Source organism: Oncorhynchus mykiss, chromosome 2 (genome assembly GCF_013265735.2).
Source record: "Oncorhynchus mykiss isolate Arlee chromosome 2, USDA_OmykA_1.1, whole genome shotgun sequence".
NCBI classification, from domain to species: domain Eukaryota; kingdom Metazoa; phylum Chordata; class Actinopteri; order Salmoniformes; family Salmonidae; genus Oncorhynchus; species Oncorhynchus mykiss.
In genome coordinates this window covers 41,335,588-41,356,918 of record NC_048566.1, presented here as the reverse complement: position 1 = coordinate 41,356,918, position 21,331 = coordinate 41,335,588, and the positions used below count along the sequence as shown (strand labels likewise).

Here is a 21,331-nt window from a genome sequence, read left to right as displayed (position 1 = left end):
GTTCTTTAAGTTCTACCTCCAGACTACAGATGGCACTATTGCATCAGTCACTATTGGACAGTGTCTCCGTGTCAATGCATTGAGCTGATCATTCACACATCACTAGGATTGACAATGAGCCTTTATGGACCATTTACAGGCATTTAATTACCCTCACCACAAGAACAGACCTAGTTGCCTGGGTCAGCAAGTAAATGACATCCTCTCTCAAATTAAACATCCCTTTAGCTCTTCAAAGGTGTCATTTACCTTCAGGGAATCCTGTAAAAGTGACCACTATCAGTTTATGCTCAGAAAAAGTCCCTTGGCTTTCATTGGTTCTGCCAGATTGGTGTTCAAAATCAAAGGCAGACACGTCATACACTGACCAGGGTATTAAAAACTGGGGGGAAAATGGCTTTCTCCACGTCGGCTTAGAGCGCCGCGACCTCTTTAAATCCCAAAGCTGTCCAAGAAAGGCAATAAACTCAACGCTCAACTTTTCCATCAGTCTGCGAGTTGAAATTATGAGACAATTGCTGCGACTTAATAAACAAAAAGCGATGGAAGTACCAGCTGACCCTGCACGGGTGAGCGAGAAACAAGACATTCATTTGGACCAGCCCGGGTCCGACAATCACAAATGAGTGTGGTATAGGAAACCAGACCTCCTTTTCACAGCATTAATATCTATTTTTTCCCCTTCAGTTATAAACGTTCCCAGTGGTGTAAAGTACTTAAGTAAAAATACTTTTAAGTACTCCTTAAGTAGTTTTTTGGTGGTATCTGTACTTTACTATTTATATTTGACAACTTTTAAAGTACTCGTTACATTTTTAATGCTTAGCAGGACAAGACAATTGTCTAATTCACACACATCAAGAGAACATCCCTGGTCATCCTTACTGCCTCAGAATTGGCAGACTCATGAAACACAATTGCTTCATTTGTAAATTATGTCCGAGTGTTGAACTGTGACCCTGGCTATCCGTAAATAAATTAAAAAACAAGAAAAGGGTGTCGTCTGGTTTGCTTAATATGACATTTTAAATTTTTATTATTTTTGATACTTAAGTACATTTAAACCCAAATACTTTTGGACTACCTCAAGTAGTATTTCACTGGGTGACTTTTACTTGAGTCATTTTATTTCAAGGTATCTTTACTTTTACTCAAGTATGAAAATTGGGTACTTTTTTCCACCACTGAACGTTCTCAGATTCATGAATTTGATTTGTCTGTGTTTTTTAATTACTGGCAGCCAGTCCGTGTGCTCTGGGTCTCCCTAAACTGAAATGACAGAGGTGTTCTCCCGCGCCACCGAGCATTGCAGTTACAGAGCCCTTATGGTGTCTGGGTAATTGAAGGGCGGGATTCACAGCTGGATCCAGTGTGAGAAGCAAAGGCCTTTAGCCTCGCTGCTGCCCGTTTAATGACACCTCTCCCGCTCACTGGAAAATGGTTTAAGCAGACTGCTCTCGTGGTGCTGATTGCTCTGCTGTTGCTACTGGTGGGGTAGAGTGGTTAGAGTGGATGGGGCTCAATCACCATAAGTTCAGAGAAAGCTTACAGAGAGGATTTTATCATTATTATCATCATAAAAGTAACGAATCCGCCGTTATCATTAACAGTTGAGCCAATGTACTGATAAGATTGGTCCTATACACAAAACCTAATAGGACCCAGGAAAAACCAAAAAGACCAACCCACTGAAATGAGAAAATTTGCTCCAGACAACAAACAATTCAAACCTTTATTAAGACATCTGGATGGACTGACAGAGAAAAAAAAAACTATAGTTTAGATAAAAAACATTTGATTTTATTTCATTTACAGACGAGGGCCTAGCTGCATACAGACGGACCTGTCTCAGCCCTCTCATTAGCATTTATTACAGCCTCTTCTCTACTCACATCTCAGTCCCTGATCACAATGCGGGAGCATCCTCTACTTGTCCTACATCTCAAATGTCACCCTATATCTCATATAGTGCACAATATTTGCACTATATAGGGCTCCAGTCCTGCTTTAAATCATCTAATAACAGGGGGAGGGGAGGTGGTGGTCGAGTCTGGAGGGGGGGGGGTGCACAGCAATGAGCCAACAGAGCTGCTTTGTTGAGCCATGTAGAACAGGTGGTGGGGGTGGGGGGGGTGGGGCCTAGGACATGGTGATGGACTCCAGCATCTCCTCCACGGCCTTCACGGAGCATTTGTTCTCCTTTGTCCCGCGACCGGCCAGCTGCATGACAGAGAGAAGAGAAAAAAACATCAGCTCATCACATCTTTAAAGAGACCAAAGCACGGGGCTGGCTGAAGGAGAGCCAGCCAAGCCAAAACACTAGCGCACACTTAGTGTCACGATAACCTCATAGCCCCATATCACGCTCCACCACATCAGGTTGAAACAGACTAAACAAAACAGAGTATACCACACATTGGGAACACCTTCCTAATATCGAGTTGCCCTCAGAACAGCCTCAATTCGTCGGGGTATGGACTCTACAAGTTGTTGAAAGCGTTCCAAAGGGATGCTGGCCCATGTTGACTCCAATGCTTCCCACAGTTGTGTCAAGTTGGCTGGATGTCCTTTGGACAATTCTTGATTCACACGGGAAACTGATGAGCATGAAAAACCCAGCAGCGTAACAGTTCTTGACACAGACCGGTGCGGCTGGCACCTACTACCGTACCCCGTTCTTAGTCACTTAAATCTTGTCTTGCACATTTATCCTCAATGACACACACACAATCCATGTCTCAATTATCTCAAGGCTTAAAAAACATTATTTAACCTGTCTCCTCCCTATCATCTACACAGATTGAAGTCGATTTAACAGGTGACCTCAATAAGAGATCATAGCCTTCACCTGGATTCACCTGGTCAGTCTGTCATGGAAAGCAGGTGTTCTTAATGTTTTGTATACTCAGTGTATATAACTCCACAGCATAAATGGGGAAACGTTGGAATGTCACACCAGCAGCCTGACAAACCTAGAATGATAACTTGACAGAAACAAATGAAGCACCATGATGAATAAAGATTGGTCATGTGCAATTCCAGAGTGACTAACGGGGCCAAGAGAAGAGAAGCCCCACCTGGAGTCAGGGATGTTCCTGGCCTGTTGCAAAAAAGCCGGGTGTCTGTGTGTGAGGAGGGGGAGAGGTGAGAGAGGGAGGGCCAGGACGTCCTGATGACTCATTGTCTCACGGCCCCTCGCCTGGACAGCCCCAAACAAACCCATAAAGCATTGCTACTAATCTCTGCCTCCCTCTCTCCGTGTGTGTGTGTGTGTGTGTGTGTGTGGCCAGACTGGACTTCCTCTGTGACTCACACACACAGCCCCTCAATCTCCCAATTAAACCACAATCAGCCCTGCTATTATCGGGACTCAGGAGGGGGTCCTCTCCTCTCAGCCCTGTCCCCAAACTACAGAGACTAAGAGAACCTAATTTAGCCACACTAGGCTAGGACATGTCCCCTGCAACAACACCCACAGGGACTTGGCATTAGTGAGTTGTGCGGTAGACTACACCTCTGTTCTCATTATAATAACTGCTACTTGGGCACAGGGACAGCAGCGTCTGTGTGTGTCTTGTGTGTGAGTGTAAGGCCACATCTGCTGCTGGGCGGAGAGCACACAGACAAGTCAGAGCAACGCATCGGAGGACATCTTTGGCCTTTTCTCAATAAAATCATTATGAAAACCACACTATAAACTGGGTGGTTCGAGCCCTGAATGCTGATTGGCTGAAAAGCAGTGGTATATGACAAAACATTTATTTTTACTGCTCTAATTATGTTGGTAACCAGTTTATAACCGCAATAAGGCACCTGGGGGGGGGGGGGGTGATATATGGCCAATATACCACAACTAACTGTTGTTAATAAACCCTACAGGAAACCCCTACAGTTCAGGCTATAAAATAATGTGTGTCATTTCGTACTTGCTGCCCATACGAGTCCTATGATTCAACAAAGACGTTCTCCGGATGCACTGTGTGTCGAGACAGCACATTTTAGAAGCAGGCTGAATTAATTCCGCAATCATGTCATTCATTGCTGATCAGAGATAGTTACTCCATCATTGCTAAATATCGGTTACATTTTCTTATAAATCTTTACATAGTGGCACAGCACCCCTCTTGTTTGGAGAGAACCCTGGCATACTGACCATACCTTGGTTAATATCCTGGGACTCTATTTGTTACGTTCCCCTGCAAGAAAACCAAAAATGTCACTCAAACAGAAGGGTGAACTGACAAAGAGTCACTGACAACAACTAAAACGAAACAGGTGGAGTTTTAGGAGGGGTTCTAAAAGACACTCATTGGGGTGTCCACTGAAAGTTGCATATCAACAACTGGGACCTAAAAGACACTCATCATGAGTTCCCCACTAAATTTGCCCACTAAGAGTCAAAAAAAAAGATTAACCCACACCAAAATTAAAGACAGGAAGCAAACCAAAAAGGTGGAGCAAAACGAAAATCAGGGAATTCAGATAGAGGATTGTTTGCTTCGAAATCAAAATAGGGAGAGCCAACTAAAGGTGTTAACCGTCCACATCTATCAAGACAACTGGAGCACTGGGCCAGCCACTCTTAAATAGCATCTGGGCCAGCACAGGTGAAATACCTTCCAACTAACAAGATGGCAACCAGCACAGGTGTAACAATGGCGGCAATCGATGCGCCCTGCGTGCGAACAAGCTAAAGACCAACCTCATAACATCAATGGGAAAATCAAAACCTGTAACACCTTCCCCCTTCAGACTACAAATATATCCTATAGTTGCTCACCACCAACAGAAAACAACTTCTATTGCACAACATAACCAACATAAAGGCATCACTACTAAAAATGAGTCGCCTTCTCCAATATAAACATGGCGTCTACTGACTGTCAATTAAATACAAGACAAAACAGCCCCCTCAATTTTATTTCCTATAGTTGCCTAACACACAAGTGTTTTCGAAAAACTCACATATGCTTCTATAACTCTCATCCCCTTCGAACGAGCACAACCAAAACAAAACTGGTCTCCAAAACGGCAAAATGTGCAGTCAAAATCAATTGTGAGCCGGGGCTACACACGGTCTAAACACAAAACGTATCGACTGCCCATCCTTGAAAACCAAATCAGCAACCAAGTTGTCCTGACCACGGACATTTCAAAGGGAAAGTCCTGTAATATACATACCAACTTTCCTCTCTTGATGTTCCTTAGTGGAATGGAAAAGTGTGTCAGCACACATGATCAAATCAAAATGGATTTGTCACATGCGCCGTATACAACAGTGAAATGCTTACTTTACAAGCCCTTAACCAACAATGCAGTTCAAGAAATAGATGGTTAAGAGAAACTGGTTACCAGTTGGGGCAAAAGACCAACAAAATCCACCAGAACCCTGCTGAAAGGTGAGTCAAAAGCAAGAATAGCTTGCAACCGGTACAGCTTGGTTCGGTTTACCCGTCCACTGGAAAACGCAACAGGATTTACAGTAAGAAAAAAACATCCTGTTTCAGACCAGATGTTCTTATCCAAAATACAGTCACACATCTTGTTGACCCCAAAATGGCCTGCCATACTACCATCATGAGCAGAGGGCTGCCTTAATCGAAGTTCATGTCAGAATTTGTTTTTCCGAACAAAAGGGCTTTACTACAGACAAAAATACTCCTCACTTTCATCAGCTGTCTGATTGGCTGGTCTCAGACGATCCTGCAGGTGAAGAAGCCAAATGTGGAGGTCCTCGGCTGGCAAGGTTTCACGTGTTCTGCGGTTTTGAGGCCGGTTGGACGTACTGCCTAATTCTCTTAAACGATGTTGGAGGCGACTTATGGTAGAGACATTAACATTTAATTCTCTGGCAACAGCTTTGGTGGACATTCCTATAGTCAGCATGACAATTGCACTCCCCCAAAACTTCCGACATTTGTGGCATTGTGTTGTGTGACAAACCTGCACATTTTAGAGTGTCCTTTCATTCTCCTCAGCACAAGGTACACCTGTGTAATGATCGTGCAGTTTAATCAGTTTCTTGATATGCAACACCTGTCAGGTGGATCGATTATCTTGGCAAAGGAGAAATGCTCATTGACAGGGATGTAAAACAAACTTGTGCACAACATTTGAAAGAAATAAGCTTTCTGGGATCTTTGATTTCAGCTTATGAAACCAACATTTTACGTTGCATTTATATTTTCATTCAGTATAGTTTAGGTGTAGTTTGGATGGGCCATCAGCTGTGCACTTTGACTGGCAGTGAATGACTGGGCAGGGTGGATAAAAATGACATGTCCTTTTAAAACACAAATTCTGTTTGTGATATTAAGATTCTAACAACGACAGAGTAATTAAAAAAGTTTATTTGTTTTCACATAGTGGCACAGCACCCCTCTTGTTTGGAGAGAACCCTGGCATACTGACCATACCTTGGTTAATATCCTGGGACTCTATTTGTTACGTTCCCCTGCAAGAAAACCAAAAATGTCACTCAAACAGAAGGGTGTGACAGTGGTAAAGGGTGGCGCAGTGGTAAAGGGCGCTGTACTGCAGCGCCAGTTGCACCACCAGAGACTCTGGGTTTGCGCCCAAGCTCTGTCGTGGCCTAGCGTCGTCCGGGTTAGGGAGGGTTTGGCTGGTAGGGATATCCTTGTCTCATCGCGCACCAGCGACTCCCGTGGCGGGCCGGCCGCAATGCGCGCTAACCAAGATGCCAGGTGCACGGTGTTTCCTCCGACACATTGGTGCGGCTGGCTTCCGGGTTGGAGGGCATTGTGTTAAGAAGCAGCGCAGCTTGGTTTGGTTGTGTATCGGAGGACGCATGACTTTCAACCTTTGTCTCTCCCGAGCCCGTACGGGAGTTGTAGCGATGAGACAAGATAGTACCGTAATTGCTGGACTATTAAGCGCACCTGAATATAAACCGCACCCACTGAATTATAAAAAAAATATGTATTTTAGCCGCACATAAGCCACAGGTGCCTACCGGTACATTGAAACAAATGAACTTGGTCACTATCTTCCTCCTCCTGTGCACTGAAACCACTGAAGTCATCTCCTTCGGTGTCGGAGTTGAATAGCCTCAGAATTGCTTCATCCGATGTTGGATCGTTTTCATTGTCGCCCTCGTCACTTTCATCCAGAGGCAAATACCCCGCTGAGCTCATGCTGCCCCTTCAACATGCAGCAGTCCAGCCTTTCGAAACCCGTTGATGATAGTGGATTTTTTGACAATGCTCCACGCTGTCAGGACCCACTGGCAGACTTGACCATAAGTTGCTCTTCGCATGCGGCCCGTTTTAGTGAAGGATTTCTCCCCACTTGTCATCCAAGCCTCCCACTGAACAAGGAGCGCCACCTTAAATGCACAATTTACACTGATGTCGAGTGGCTGCAAATACTTTGGGCCATCTGCTTTTCTTCCCTCTGAAAGCTTTTATTGTCTTTTTGCACTGAGTCAGTTCCTCACGCTGCTGTTTCCAACGTCTTATCATCGACTCATTAAGGCCAAGCTCCCGTGCAGCAGCTCTATTTCCTTTTCCAACAGCCAGATTGATCGCCTTCAACTTGAAAGCTGCATCATATGCATATCTCCGTGTCTTTGCCATGATGAGGGTGACAAAATTACTAGCGTAATCAGAATGATGGGAAGTTTGAGCGCGCTCGATTTACGTCACATTATGTGACGGTGCTCAGTTTTTTGGCGGCATGAATCTTGTGAAAGCGGGAAAAATCCATAAATTAGCCGCGTCATTGTATAAACTGCGAGGTTCAAAGCGTGGGAATAAAGTAGCGGCTTATAGTCCGGAAATTACGGTAGCTAAACAATTGGATACCACGAAATTGGGGAGAAAAAGGGGTAAAAAAAAATAATAAATATGACGCTATCAGGACTTCTCTCCTCTGGGTTCTTTACATGTCAAAGCCGGACCCTTTCAGTTTTCAGTAATAAAATGTTTAACGGCCTTGCCCCAGTCGCTTTGACCCCATTGTGGCGTTTGCTTCCACAACACCACTCACTTGCCGCCTTTCTTCGCACTGTGGTATGACAATCACCAGGTACAGTGAGTGGGTAATAAAAACGGCTGACACGAGTAACCCTTTAAAGCCCCCATCAAATCAGTCAGCACAAACAGTCAGGCCAGCCCTGCGGAGGCCCACAACGTTCCACAGCGGCTCCCTTTCAAATAGCCCAGTGCCCATTTAAAAAGGAGGAGAAAAAAAACACTCAGAGTTGGAGTTAAGAGTCAAGTCAACCTTGCGCCTTGTCATTTTTCCTCTCACACGCAGGGTGGGGTCCCGCTGCTCTGCTGCCCCTGCCATTACCAGCCAACTTAAAACAAAACACAGCCCAACCGGTTGCTAGCCGGGCCCCTCTTCCTGTTCCCTGGCTGATAAGGGTGTGGCTCTGGCTCAGAGTGGAGACCAAACACACATATGGTATTTTCCCTTGTGCATTTACTCAAAAAACCAAATAGAAACACTTAAAATGTTAATACACTGCTCAAAAAAAGGGAACACTTAAACAACACAATGTAACTCCAAGTCAATCACACTTCTGTGAAATCAAACTGTCCACTTAGGAAGCAACACTGATTGACAATAAATTTCACATGCTGTTGTGCAAATGGAATAGACAACAGGTAAATTATAGGCAATTAGCAAGACACCCCCAATAAAGGAGTGGTTCTGCAGGTGGGGACCACAGACCACTTCTCAGTTCCTATGCTTCCTGGCTGATGTTTTGGTCACTTTTGAATGCTGGCGGTGCTTTCACTCTAGTGCTAGCATGAGACGGAGTCTACAACCCACACAAGTGGCTCAGGTAGTGCCAGAGAACACCAAGATTGGCAAATTCGCCACTGGCCCCCTGTGCTCTTCACATATGAAAGCAGGTTCACACTGAGCACACGTGACAGAGTCTGGAGATGCCGTGGAGAACGTTCTGCTGCCTGCAACATCCTCCAGCATGACCGGTTTGGCGGTGGGTCAGTCATGGTGTGGGGTACCATTTCTTTGGGGGGCCACACAGCCCTCCATGTGCTCGCCAGAGGTAGCCTGACTGCCATTAGGTACCGAGATGAGCTCCTCAGACCCCTTGTGAGACCATATGCTGGTGCGGTTGGCCCTGGGTTCCTCCTAATGCAAGACAATGCTCGACCTCATGTGGCTGGAGTGTGTCAGCAGTTCCTGCAAGAGGAAGGCATTGATGCTATGGACTGGCCCGCCCGTTCCCCAGACCTGAATCCAATTGAGCACATCTGGGACATCATGTCTCGCGCCATCCACCAACACCACAGACTGTCCAGGAGTTGGCGGATGCTTTAGTCCAGGTCTGGGAGGAGATCCCTCAGGAGACGATCCGCCACCTCATCAGGAGCATGCCCAGGCATTGTAGGGAGGTCATACAGGCACGTGGAGGCCACACACACTACTGAGCTTCATTTTGACTTGTTTTAAGGACATCACATCAAAGTTGGATCAGCCTGTAGTGTGGTTTTCCACTTTAATTTTGAGTGTGACTCCAAAACCAGACCTCCATGGGTTGATAAATTTGATTTCCATTGATCATTTTTGTGTGATTTTGTTGTCAGCACATTCAACTATGTAAAGAAAAAAGTATTTAATAAGAATATTTCATTCATTCAGATCTAGGATGTGTTATTTTAGTGTTCCCTTTATTTTTTTGAGCAGTGTACATTTTCCACACCCACGATGTTGAGCTTAATATTGTAAAGTGTGCCTGATTGATTGATTGACAACACTTAGTGTTAGAAAACCAACACAGTTAAGTGTTCTTGATTAATCAACACCCCAAGTGTTAGATACTAGTGATGCACCGATTACATTTTTGTCTGATAGCGATATCCAATATTTTCCTTGCCAAAAGAAAAACGATACCAACACCCGATATTTAAAATTATAGCGGCCTTATAAGCATTCTAGTACAGTTAAATAGTTAACATACACACATGGACACAGCGGTCTAAAGCACTGCATCTCAGTGCAAGAGGTGTCACTACAGTCACTATCTGGCCGTGATTGGAAGTCCCATAGTGCGGCGCACAATTAGTCCAGCGTCGTCCGGGGTAGGCTGTCATTGTAAATAAGAATTTGTTCTTAACTGATTTGCCTAGTTAAATAAAGATTAAACACACACTGACCAAAATGTTATTTTGTTGGCATTTACACATGTCCCCATTACCAGTGAAACATAATCAAAACCTATTTCTTTCACTTACTTGCTGTGCTGTTTCGTTGTTCATTTGTTCAGTCCTTTCATTCTCAACCAGGATTTCTATGGAACGTCGTTTGGGTCTTTGCGTGTCAAAAAATATACTATCTAACACTAATTGACATGTCAAATAAGCCTGTTGACCGATCAGGACCTGAATATGACTGTACGTCACATTTAATGAGTTCATATATTTTTTACATAGTTATTACACTATCACTCATATCACAACAATTCATCGATACGCATGTTATGATGCTGGTATGATCTTCCCCAAAAACATAGCAAAACCACAATCTGTTTCATTAGCTATATAATAAGCTAAGTGCCACCTAAAATAACCCTAATTTATAAGACTGTTCTTATTTGATTAATGGTGGTCGGACCCATCTATGTGAAGCTAGCCAGAATAGTGGACTTAGCAGTTAGCCTTCAAAATAAAAGCACGACATAATTCTACTATTTGTATTCATTTGCATCACTGTCAATGACATACTTTTATATTGAAGGCAAACCGCACATTCCACTATTGTGCCTAATCCTGTGGCTAGCTTCACAACACATAACCCGGTCTGGTCGAGCCTCACTAGCCAGATTAAGCTAGCTGGCTGCTTATAATGTTAGCTTGAGACAACAGAGTTAAGTAGCTGGCTAGCTATTTATTTTCATGAACTGAAGTACAATTTCAATAGCCGAAACAACAAGTGGCAACCTAGTTAATACTTACTCACAAGGATTCCTAAATCATTGCTAATAATAATAATAATGACTTTTACTGGTCATTTAAGTTCCACTCAAATCTTACATGATTCAACACAGGCACAGTAACAAAAAAAGATATCAGAGCGGGCCTTGTGGTCTTAAGTCAACACATTAGCTGAAATCTACCCAAACAGTAAGAGACTGAATTGAGGTGCAGTGTCTGCCCGCCCCCCCCCCGGTCAAAACCATTCTCAGTACAGCCGTGGCCTCAGAGGGTAAGTAGGGTGGTTCGCATAGACCAAGGGGAGGATACAGTAAGGACTCAAGGGTATGCAAGGGATTAAGTTATTGCATAGCATGGGTAGGTAAACCTGGTCCTGAAGTGCCACTGCAGGATTCCGTCCCAAACAGTCATGCACCACTAGGGCTGTGGTGGTCATGACATTTTGGCAGCTGGTTATTGTCAAGACTGCTGGTCTCAAGGTAAATTACCGTTAATTAACAAACATGTTAGGCATCCTCCAGGACTCCATGCATACAAGCCGCTGACCTTTGGAACATCTACATTCTACAAAAAGTCAAATCAATCCATTTAATATACCCCAACACAAATCCATTATTTATTTTTGGCAGGTCTAAAGAAACATTATGATATGAACAAAATGTATTTCAGAAGAACCGAATATGAGTCGGCCTACTGTATGTTATCTGGCTGTATGATGTTATGATTTTATTGTAAGTATAATATAATTGAACTAAAATAGAAAGGACAGTGCGCATATGAAGTGGCTATGTTGGGCGTAAAAGTGATAATTGAAACAGGTCCTAAACTCTATATTTAGAGTTAGTTGTGAATGATTCAAACCTTAGAAATCAAAACATCTATGGGCTGCATGATGAAACTACAGGCTATTGAATATATATATATATATATATATATATATATATATATATAAATTTATTTTATTGCTAAAAAAAACTTTGCCATTCCTTGCCTCAGGCTGAACACCCTGTTCTCTCATCAAGTGATCATATAATCACCCATCAGACTTTTCTCAATTAAATCTTCACTAATATGTCAAATTGGTTTTGACTTAGAATGGCCCATTATCAAATGGGTAGTGGAAGGGGGGAAAAAAGACAAGTCACCCATATGCACTTGGATAGCGAATGGAGGCCGCTTTCCCGCAGTTAAATCATGCCGGGTAGGCTACTCCAGTTTAATAGTGGAGCAGCTGAGCAATGCGCCTAAATACAGTAGCAGCTGGGATCCTCCTCTTTTTAGTGGCAACCATCAAAACTCTGCTTTCACATGGGATTGCATATAGAAATGTCTGGACTTATAAGAACACGCATCAACCATTGTTTGAGGAACATACAGCCTCTCACTGCGTGACAGGTAATACTCCGCCCAAACCCTGTATGCCATGGGATCTCCAACTTGTGTTCCTGCAGTTACTAAGTGTTCATTTGGGAAAACAAGTGAAATCAGTTCGAGAACATCGATAGTAACATGTTTTCACAACGAAACATATTTAATTAAACTGTTGACAGCTCCCCATTTCTGCTCGTTCGAGAAAGGAATGAAGGAGAGAAGAGGACATGGAAATGCACAGTGGTGAGATATTCTGTAGCTAAAAAAGGTAAATGTACCAGCCAATTGATTATGAAAATAGAAGAAAAAAAAAATCTAATTCACAATAATTGTAGGCTAACTCTGTAAGCCGCCCTGCACAATCAATGAACCAACACCATCGCCTAAGCCTATACACTCTCTCCCAGACTCATGGATAGAACGTTTGGAGCACCGCAATGGTAACCAGTCCATCCAGTATGCATAATAATACAGTCCACACTCAGTGGATTTGTTTCAATTTGGGAAGAATCGGCTAGAAAAATGTACAAAAGACATAAAATCCTATGCTTTTCATTTTTTAAAATTCTGCCTTGCATAATATGCGGTAGGCTATGTCTTGTATAATGGCACAATCATTATTTTAATTCAGGTTTCTTTTTCGGGCATAGGCTCATACATAGGCAAATGTTTATGCATAAGCTGTAATATATGTATGGGTGTCTTACATGTGACCTCTTAATGCTTTGAATTAATCATCACCTTAGAAAGCGCTGTCCATTTCGTTGTGTTTGGCTTTGAAACAACATCCACAACGACCATGTTTTCACTCAGTTTCAACCTGTTGTTAAACTTCTTTCTTCAAATTGACCATCACAGAGGTGAAATATTTTTCCTAACAGTGCGTTTTAAAAGCATGACTGTTTTGATGAATATGGTCTCCGCAACAGCCCTAGGCACCACACCTAATTCTGCCAATAACCTCACCAACAGTGATTGGCTAGATTAATCTCAATCAAATACATGAAGTGCCTGTGGCAGTACAGAACCAAGATTGACTACCCTTGTGGTATAAGAACAGTAAAGTGGTAAAGGCAAGTGGGAAAGGTCCCATGTGGCTCAATCGGTATAGCATGGCGCTTGCAACACCAGGGTTCTGGGTTCGATTACCACGGGGGACCAGTATGGGGGAAAAAAAGTAGGAAAATGTATGCACTTTACTGTAAATCGCTCTGAATAAGAGCTAAATGACTAAAATGTAAATAGTGTAGCTTTCATTATTAAAGTAGACACCTGGCATAACTCACCTGATAGGCTCGGTTGATTTGATTGGTGGCCCAAGTAGCATACTTCACATTGGCCTTTTTCACCGTGGCGTTCACTTTGGGGCTGGCAGCAATGTGGCTTGCTGACTACACAGGGGAAGAAGAAGGGAGTGGAAAGCAAGGGAGAGAGGAAAGAGGAGAGGAAAGAAAGAAAGGTGTCGTCATATCAAAATCGCAATAAAAGCATAATTGAGATGAATGTGCAACCAATTCCACCGTGGGCAGGACGAGAAAAAATTGGCCCGACGACACGTAAAAAACGTGAACAGAAGAGGAAAAAGTGAGTGCTTTATTTAATTCCCCAGCCCCCAAGGGCAGTATCACCTAATGGGCCCTAATTTCTCCAACACCATAGATAGCCGGTGATGACAGGGCCCGGCATGTCTTCAGTATGTCTTCAGAACCCGCGGTGCTGTGGCGAGCGAAGCGCGATGTGAATCATGCTCTCTGCCCGCCCTAGCTCCCCTCAGAACCACAAAACCCATGTCTTTCCCATGCTACTGCCATCGTCTCCGAAGTGCAAACCCCACTAGGCTTGAACGGGCAGCACTTCAAAGGAGTCCCCATGGTCATACTGAAACTTTAACTACACCCCAAATCAACCTTGCTCCCCCCCTTTTATTTTTTAAAAACGCTTTTGCTTCTGGATTTCTTCCTAACCTCCGGCTTACGATGTCAGCTCCGACAGACTACCCCAGAATGATGTCGTCCTCCGTGTGAAGATCCCCGCTAGTGCAGAGACACAGCACTGGCTAACACTAACCTCACAGTGGTCACGACTACCAACGACTCAGGTGTAATCAGGTGCTCTGAACGACTAAGCTGAACCAATCAAACAGCTCTTCGGTGAGGAGCTGCCCTTCGGTGGTGTTCACGAATCTTCACTGTCAGCCAGAATCAGATGAAATGGTCAGAAAGTCATTGCCTTGGCACAATCCCATGTCAGGAACTAACTTGCACTTGTCAAGGATTTCAACTCTGGACCTTGTGGACACTAACTTTTTTTATGATCAAATTTAAACCTGAAACCAGCGTTAGGCCAAAATAGTGGCAGTGGATGATTTGACAGAGGAACATAAAGTCCTCTGCGTAACTATGTATGCCTTTCCTATGCACTTCAGTAGTTGGCATTCAGACTTACCTTATACAGGTGCATAACGGGCTTTGCAGGCGTGGTTCCCTTGCACGCACTGAATACATTTAATTCAAACCTTCCCACTTGCTGGACAACAGATTTTCTCGTGGAGTTTTCAGTACATTTATCTAAAGCCATCCCTTTAAATGTGGTGTACCTTTATCCTGAATTGTCTCGACAGATTCACTAAAATATATAGAGAGAGAACGGTTCAGAATATTAGGGATCAATGAAAGAAAGCATTGTAGGCCTAAATACATGCATATTTGTCGCATTTTCAACACCAATTGCTAGATTAAAAAAATATTCTGATCTTGTATATTATTTACGGTTAGGAAAGTATTTATGAATCATTTTTAAAAACCACACGCACAAACTATATTGGTGAATCAAAAATACAGTGGTTCAATTCATCTTGAACGCTGACATATTCAAATGGTTCAATCCATAAAATATTGGAAGGTAAGAAAAGTGTACCGCAGTGGTTGAACAGTAGTCATTAAGTCCACCCTAATAATCCACACTAATCATGGAACTGTGTTGAGAACAGTCCAGTCGTTGCGAACCGTGCATGTCCCAAATGAGTGCGCAACTTGCAATACGTTAGCCCAATATGATCCACAACTACTAGCGATCCTCAGGAACTACCACACAAATGTGACAGAGGAAAGAAAGCTAAACTAACTATGGAATAATGAAAAATCTAAGGAAAGGAACACTAGAGTGACAATTCTAAATGTGGGTAAAACTGAGTGGCATGGTGAAATAGATCTAAAACAATTGTCATTTTTATTTACAATCCCCTTATCCGAATGGCTTACTCATCTACCTAGCGCTTACCAACGTGTCGAGAGAAAAGTGCATACAAAGATAATTACGTTCCATTTACGTGCGCCTAACTCGGGTCGGAATTCCCCCATAGGTGAACAGGAGGAATACATTTGGAGGTTAAGGGATCTGAAGGTCTTGAATTGATGCTGCTTTTTTAAGCATGTTCTGCGGCTAGCTAGCACCTTGAAGACCTTTTTTAGACCTACCTCTTTCTCCATTTACCCTGAAAGTAGTCTATGGGCCTGGAGAGAGTCATTTACAGTTTGAATTTGTTTAACCTCTTGAACCTAGGGGCGCTGTGTCATTATTGGATAAAAAGACGTGCCCGTTTTAAGCGCAATATTTTGTCACGAAAAGATGCTTGACTATGCATGGAATTGACAGCCTTGGAAAGACACAACTCTGACGTCTCCAAAACTGCAAAGATATTATCTGTGCGTGCCCCAGAACTAATGCAACAGGCGAAAACAAGATGATGTTTCATACAGGAAATGCCCCGGATTCTGAAGGCGCTGTGTTCCAATGTCTCCTTATATGGCTGTGAATGCGCCAGGAATGAGCCTGCACTTTCTGTATATTCCCCGAGGTGTCTGCAGCATTGTGACGTGTTTGTAGGCATATCATTGGAAGATTGACCATAAGAGACTACATTTACCTGGTGTCCCGCCCGGTGTCCTGTGTGCGTAGTCAGTAAGTCCATGCGCGATCCATTTCTTCAGAATTGAAAGTAAACTGCCACGATGGATTTTATCGTCGATAGATATGTGAAAAACACCTTGAGGATTGATTCTAAACATCGTTTGCCATGTTTCTGTCGATATTATGGAGTTAATTTGGAAAAAAGTTCGCGTTTTAATGACTTTTTTTTTTCTTTTTTTTTTTTTCTTACCCAAACGTGATGAACAAAACGGAGTGATTAGTCGACACAAATAATATTTTTTGTAAAAACGGAACATTTGCTATCTAACAGAGTCTCCTCATTGAAAACATCTGAAGTTCTTCAAAGGTAAATTATTTTATTTGAATGCTTTTATGTTTTTTTGTGTAAATGTTGCCTGCTGAATGCTAACGCTAAATGCTACGCTAAATGCTACGTTAGCCATCAATACTGTTACACAAATGCTTGTTTTGCAATGGTTGAGAAGCATATTTTGAAAATCTGAGATGACAGTGTTGTTAACAAAAGGCTAAGCTTGAGAGCAAATAGATTAATTTCATTTCATTAGCCATTTCCATGAATAATTAACGTTGTGTTATGCTAATGAGCTTGCTGATAGATTTACACAATCCTGGATACAGGGGTTTTTTCGTAGCTAAACGTGACGCAGAAAACGGAGCGATTTGTCCTAAACAAATAATCTTTCAGGAAAAACTGAACATTTGCTATCTGAGAGTCTCCTCATTGAAAACATCTGAAGTTCTTCAAAGGTAAATTATTTTATTTGAAGGCTTTTCTGTTTTTTTGTGTAAATGTTGCCTGCTGAATGCTAACGCTAAATGCTACGCTAAATGCTACGTTAGCCATCAATACTGTTACACAAATGCTTGTTTTGCAATGGTTGAGAAGCATATTTTGAAAATCTGAGATGACAGTGTTGTTAACAAAAGGCTAAGCTTGAGAGCTAGCATATTTTTTTCATTTCATTTGCGATTTTCATGAATAGTTAACGTTGCGTTATGGTAATGAGCTTGAGTCTGTATTCACGATCCCGGATCCGGGATGGGGAGATCAGAAAGGTTAAATAACATTAGCTAACTTTAACCCCATTGACTACTTTCAGAAAAATGAAAGGGTAGTCTATAAAAGTGAAGCTATCCCTTCAAAGACCATGAACGGATCCAGTGGTTGTGCCCCTTTCCGGATATGAGATGTTTTACCTGCTTGAACCCCTGTTGCAATAGAGAGAAAACACTGGAAGGCCTGTGTCGCTGCTTCTCTCTGCTCTGGCCATCCACCCACCCTTATTCCTGCACTCTCTGTTTGTGTTCTTATGTCAGGACTCACTTACATATGATGCATTGGTGCTAACGGACAACTTCCTGTTTAAATAAATATGGAGATGAAAGGGGGGCATTTGGCTCAGACGAAATCAAAACGTTAACCTGGGCCGGGGGCTGCCGGGACTGACAGAGCGTGGGAGGGAGGCAGTCGCCCTCTCTTTCCTTTTTTTCATCCTGCCACTGATCTTTATTTATTTTTGTCATTTTTGGTCATATACATGAAAAAAGTCCCGTACGAAAGCTTAGAGGGGTAATATTACCAAAAATAGAGAGCTTGAAGGGGCAGACTTTTCCAAGCATTGACCTGACCTATCTGAAAGCTGGGCTCTATGGTCGCTACACAAAGGCAGTAGCAAGCCTGCACAGTTTGACAAACAACAGGAGAAAAAGGATGAGTTGTTGCTCTTTCACCCCCCTCCCTCACGTCTCTATCATGCGACGGTTAGATGTGCAAACTCACCATATACAGACCGAACAAGGCCCTCATGTTTCTGTTGTTCAGCTTCAGAGCCTGGGCAAAATACTTTCTGGACAGCTCCAGGTTTTCCAGCCCCCCCTGGGTGTACTTCACCTGTGAGACAAGGCATTCAAATATGGGTATGAGGCGTGCCGGCCGGGGGTCTTACGCAATGCCTACACGGCATCTGAATAAGCATGACGACATGACAAGCCGTGTAAACATTGTGACATTCATGAGCGTGTATTCCTGCTGACCGTTAAGTGCAGCGGCCGGCTCCTCCATGTGAGAGAGAGCATGGGCTGGGAGAAAACCTTATTCCATCGTTAGGCCGCTTGATGACGGACATGCAGAAGTCATACCTACCTCAGCGTACTGCTCACAGTACAAGTGATTGTGAGGGTTAGTCATCATCAGCTCCTCCAGACAGAAAGCTGCTTTTCCATAGCTGTGGAAACAAGGGAACAATGAATAGATTGATGACCACTAGCGATGGACATTTAATCTTTGAGCTTTTAAATAGTAAGGGGGGAAATGTGCTCTATTTCATCTCTGATGTAGTTTACCTATTCCAATCTAAGTGTAAATTTGTTCGGCAGAAAGTTATACTGCTGCCTTGGTTTACTGTCCATTTTGGCAAGTTTGAGTCTAGGAAGATGCATCCAACAAACTAAGTTTATTTGCAGACTAAGGGGATCTGGTGGCCTATGTGGTTATGTCTATATTGGTGAAACTCTTCAGTTTTGGAAAGTGGAACATTGAAAAGGAGAGGAGCGGGGGTCTCCAGACACACAGGATCAATCTGTCTGTCTGGCGATGTGTTTTTCACTCTGGTAATGTCTAGTTAAATACCTTCCTGAGGTCAGCGCTACAGTAGAAACTGGCACACTGTGCCCTACTCAGATGAGATCACTTCTCAGCAGACTGCTGAGCTGTTGACCTCACGCTAATCTACAACCATTACACATCTAATACACAGTTTCTCCTTCAGGGGACCCATCCAAGGGAATGCAAGTTTATCTCTCCAGCACACACTCAGAATTACACAGTCCACACACACACAATTTCCCACGCCTTGACAGACTATATGAACCCAGTAAAACAGGGCTATTAAACCAAAATCGGACAAAACACAAAACCCAGCACTCAATTGTAGTGTAGAGAGAGACTGTACGTGATCCAGCATATGCTGTATGTGCTTGGAAATGTGCAGAAAAACCAAAAATGGGGCTTGTGGTGGTGGGATCATAAATGACGCAAGATAAGGATGCAAATTTGTAGCCATTTTACTGACAGAGGGAGAAGTGGAGGGGGGGGATACACGCTCTGACGCACGCTGGGTGTATTGGCGGGAACAGAAACGCCCAAATGCTGCCCTAGCACGACATGAAGAGACTATCGGCCCATTTAGAATCTGTCTAAAGGACTTCAAAAGCCAGAGAGCAGCAGCATTAGAGTGGTAGGGGAGAGTGCGGGGCAAGTTCGAATGAGAGGGAGAGAATGGGGCGGGGTGGGGGGCGAGGGAGATCGGGCTATTTGGAAGGTTGGGGGGCTGTTTACAATTACCACTTCCTCCCCATAAAGACTTTCAGATGTGCTCCTGAAGTGGCCCCAGCCTGCAGCGGCGAGAGGAGAGGCAGCCTCCATCACCAGGCAGAGCCCTGGCTGACTGCAGTACCGCACCCTCCAATCTTCACCCTCCGACCATCATCACCACCACTCAGCTCCAACTCCCTAAGCCTGGGCTCAGAGACCACGCTGCTAGCTTGTGGTGGTGGCACTTTTAGTTTGACTCGCACATTGGCTTTGTTTTCTTTGAACACCAAACAATGGTTGGTTTTTGGTGCTACCAACTGTAATACCAGTTTGACTGAATTCCAGCCCAAAGCTTTTTCCCAACTAGACTGGGCAAACGGATCAAGATTCCTCCATTAGACTGTGCAAACTCACCACAGAAAGTCATCATGCGCCATTGGATGACCAGGCAAATCTGAACCGATAGACAGTAGTTAAATAAAGACTAATTCAACAGCACTACAAGCTCAGATGATTCCCAATGAGTCGAAGCGTCTCAGCGGTTCAATGCAACAATAACAGAAAGGCACAATCTCAACGTTTGAATATCACTCAGCGGTATGAGGATTATTTTTAAAAAAGGTTCCCACTGTGTTAGGCTATTAATTACTGTCAATGTTTGAACACTGATGCCTGTAGAGCCATGTAACAATGTCAGGTGAGAAACCATGAGTGATTTGTATATTTTTAGCTTGCGGTGCGCTACACAGTGAGGGCAGAGGCGTTTATTTCTCTTCCCCATCAGCCTCTGTTTTTTTCTGTCTCTGGAAAGAAAGTGCCATCAACTTCTCCTGGGAATCTCTCTGCAGCCACTCTCCCTCCCTCTCCCTCTGTGGAAAATAGAGGCGATAATGCGATGCTGTCCGGAAGAGGGTGAGGGAAAAAAGGGAGTTTGTAACCCAAAATAAAGAAAAGAAAGAAAAGAAATGGACACGCCTGTAGATAAGGGGCTCGGGAAGTGAATGGGGTGATATTACAAAAGTTTGGCTAAGCTGGGAGATAATCCGCTCACCCCTGGATGTCCTCCCTCTACTACAGCAATAAAGTCCCTCGGGACAAAAACATGAAATATCCAATAAGAAGCTCTCTCACTGCGCTAAACATTCCTGCAGACACTGCCCTCCTGCCAGGGTGACCACAGAGCTGGTGTGCTGCTTACACACAAACACACCTCCGTGAAAGACGGCTGCTTCCCTGACTCCTAATTCCCCAAGACAACTAAGGAGGGATAAAAAGTGACACAAAAAAATATATATATATTGCAATGCTCTTGTCTTGGGAGGCTGACAATTACCCCTGGCAACAGAGATATCAGTAGGGGGTTGACTTCACCCCATATGTATGAGTGGGGGGCTTAGGGTCAAAATCCTATTACCCTCCTCTCCATGTGACAAACATAGACAGGGGCCCAATGCGGACCCCTGGCTGAGTTAGGTATTTCAACGCCCCCCTCCATTGTGCCCATCCTAATATATCCCCTCTGGGATCAAGCCGTCAGTTCAGCCACCGAGACTGGGAGAGGAGAGGAGTTACTGCTTACAGACACTCCCCACTCTCGTCTCTCCCCCCCTGAATCTGTTAGAAGCTGACAGATGCCCCTGGGAGATATGATAAGGTGCTGCCTCAAGGTCTTGACACCAGGGAGTGCTGGCACAGCACTAGAGTGAGAACACACTCAAAATCTGGAACGATCACAGGTTCTTCTCACCACTGGAGTAAGTCAGTCAAA

At 43.7% G+C, this 21,331-nt stretch overlaps 1 protein-coding gene across 2 annotated transcripts in view; it reads right to left on the bottom strand.

The window, feature by feature from the left end:
- Window positions 1–1,718: 1,718 nt before the first annotated feature.
- The window catches only part of LOC110489815 (ER membrane protein complex subunit 2), a 60,520-nt gene continuing 40,907 nt past the window's right edge, over window positions 1,719–21,331 (bottom strand). The window contains exons 8-11 of one of the 2 annotated variants that reach the window (XM_036948451.1): window positions 18,394–18,475; window positions 18,031–18,141; window positions 13,586–13,690; window positions 1,719–2,220 (exon numbers count right to left, since the gene is read on the bottom strand). In XM_036948451.1, the coding sequence (XP_036804346.1) occupies window positions 2,140–2,220; window positions 13,586–13,690; window positions 18,031–18,141; window positions 18,394–18,475 (379 nt within the window). In that variant the 3' untranslated portion in view covers window positions 1,719–2,139. The remainder of the gene's footprint in view (window positions 2,221–13,585; window positions 13,691–18,030; window positions 18,142–18,393; window positions 18,476–21,331) is intronic. The other variant, XM_036948460.1, reaches the window with a different exon arrangement.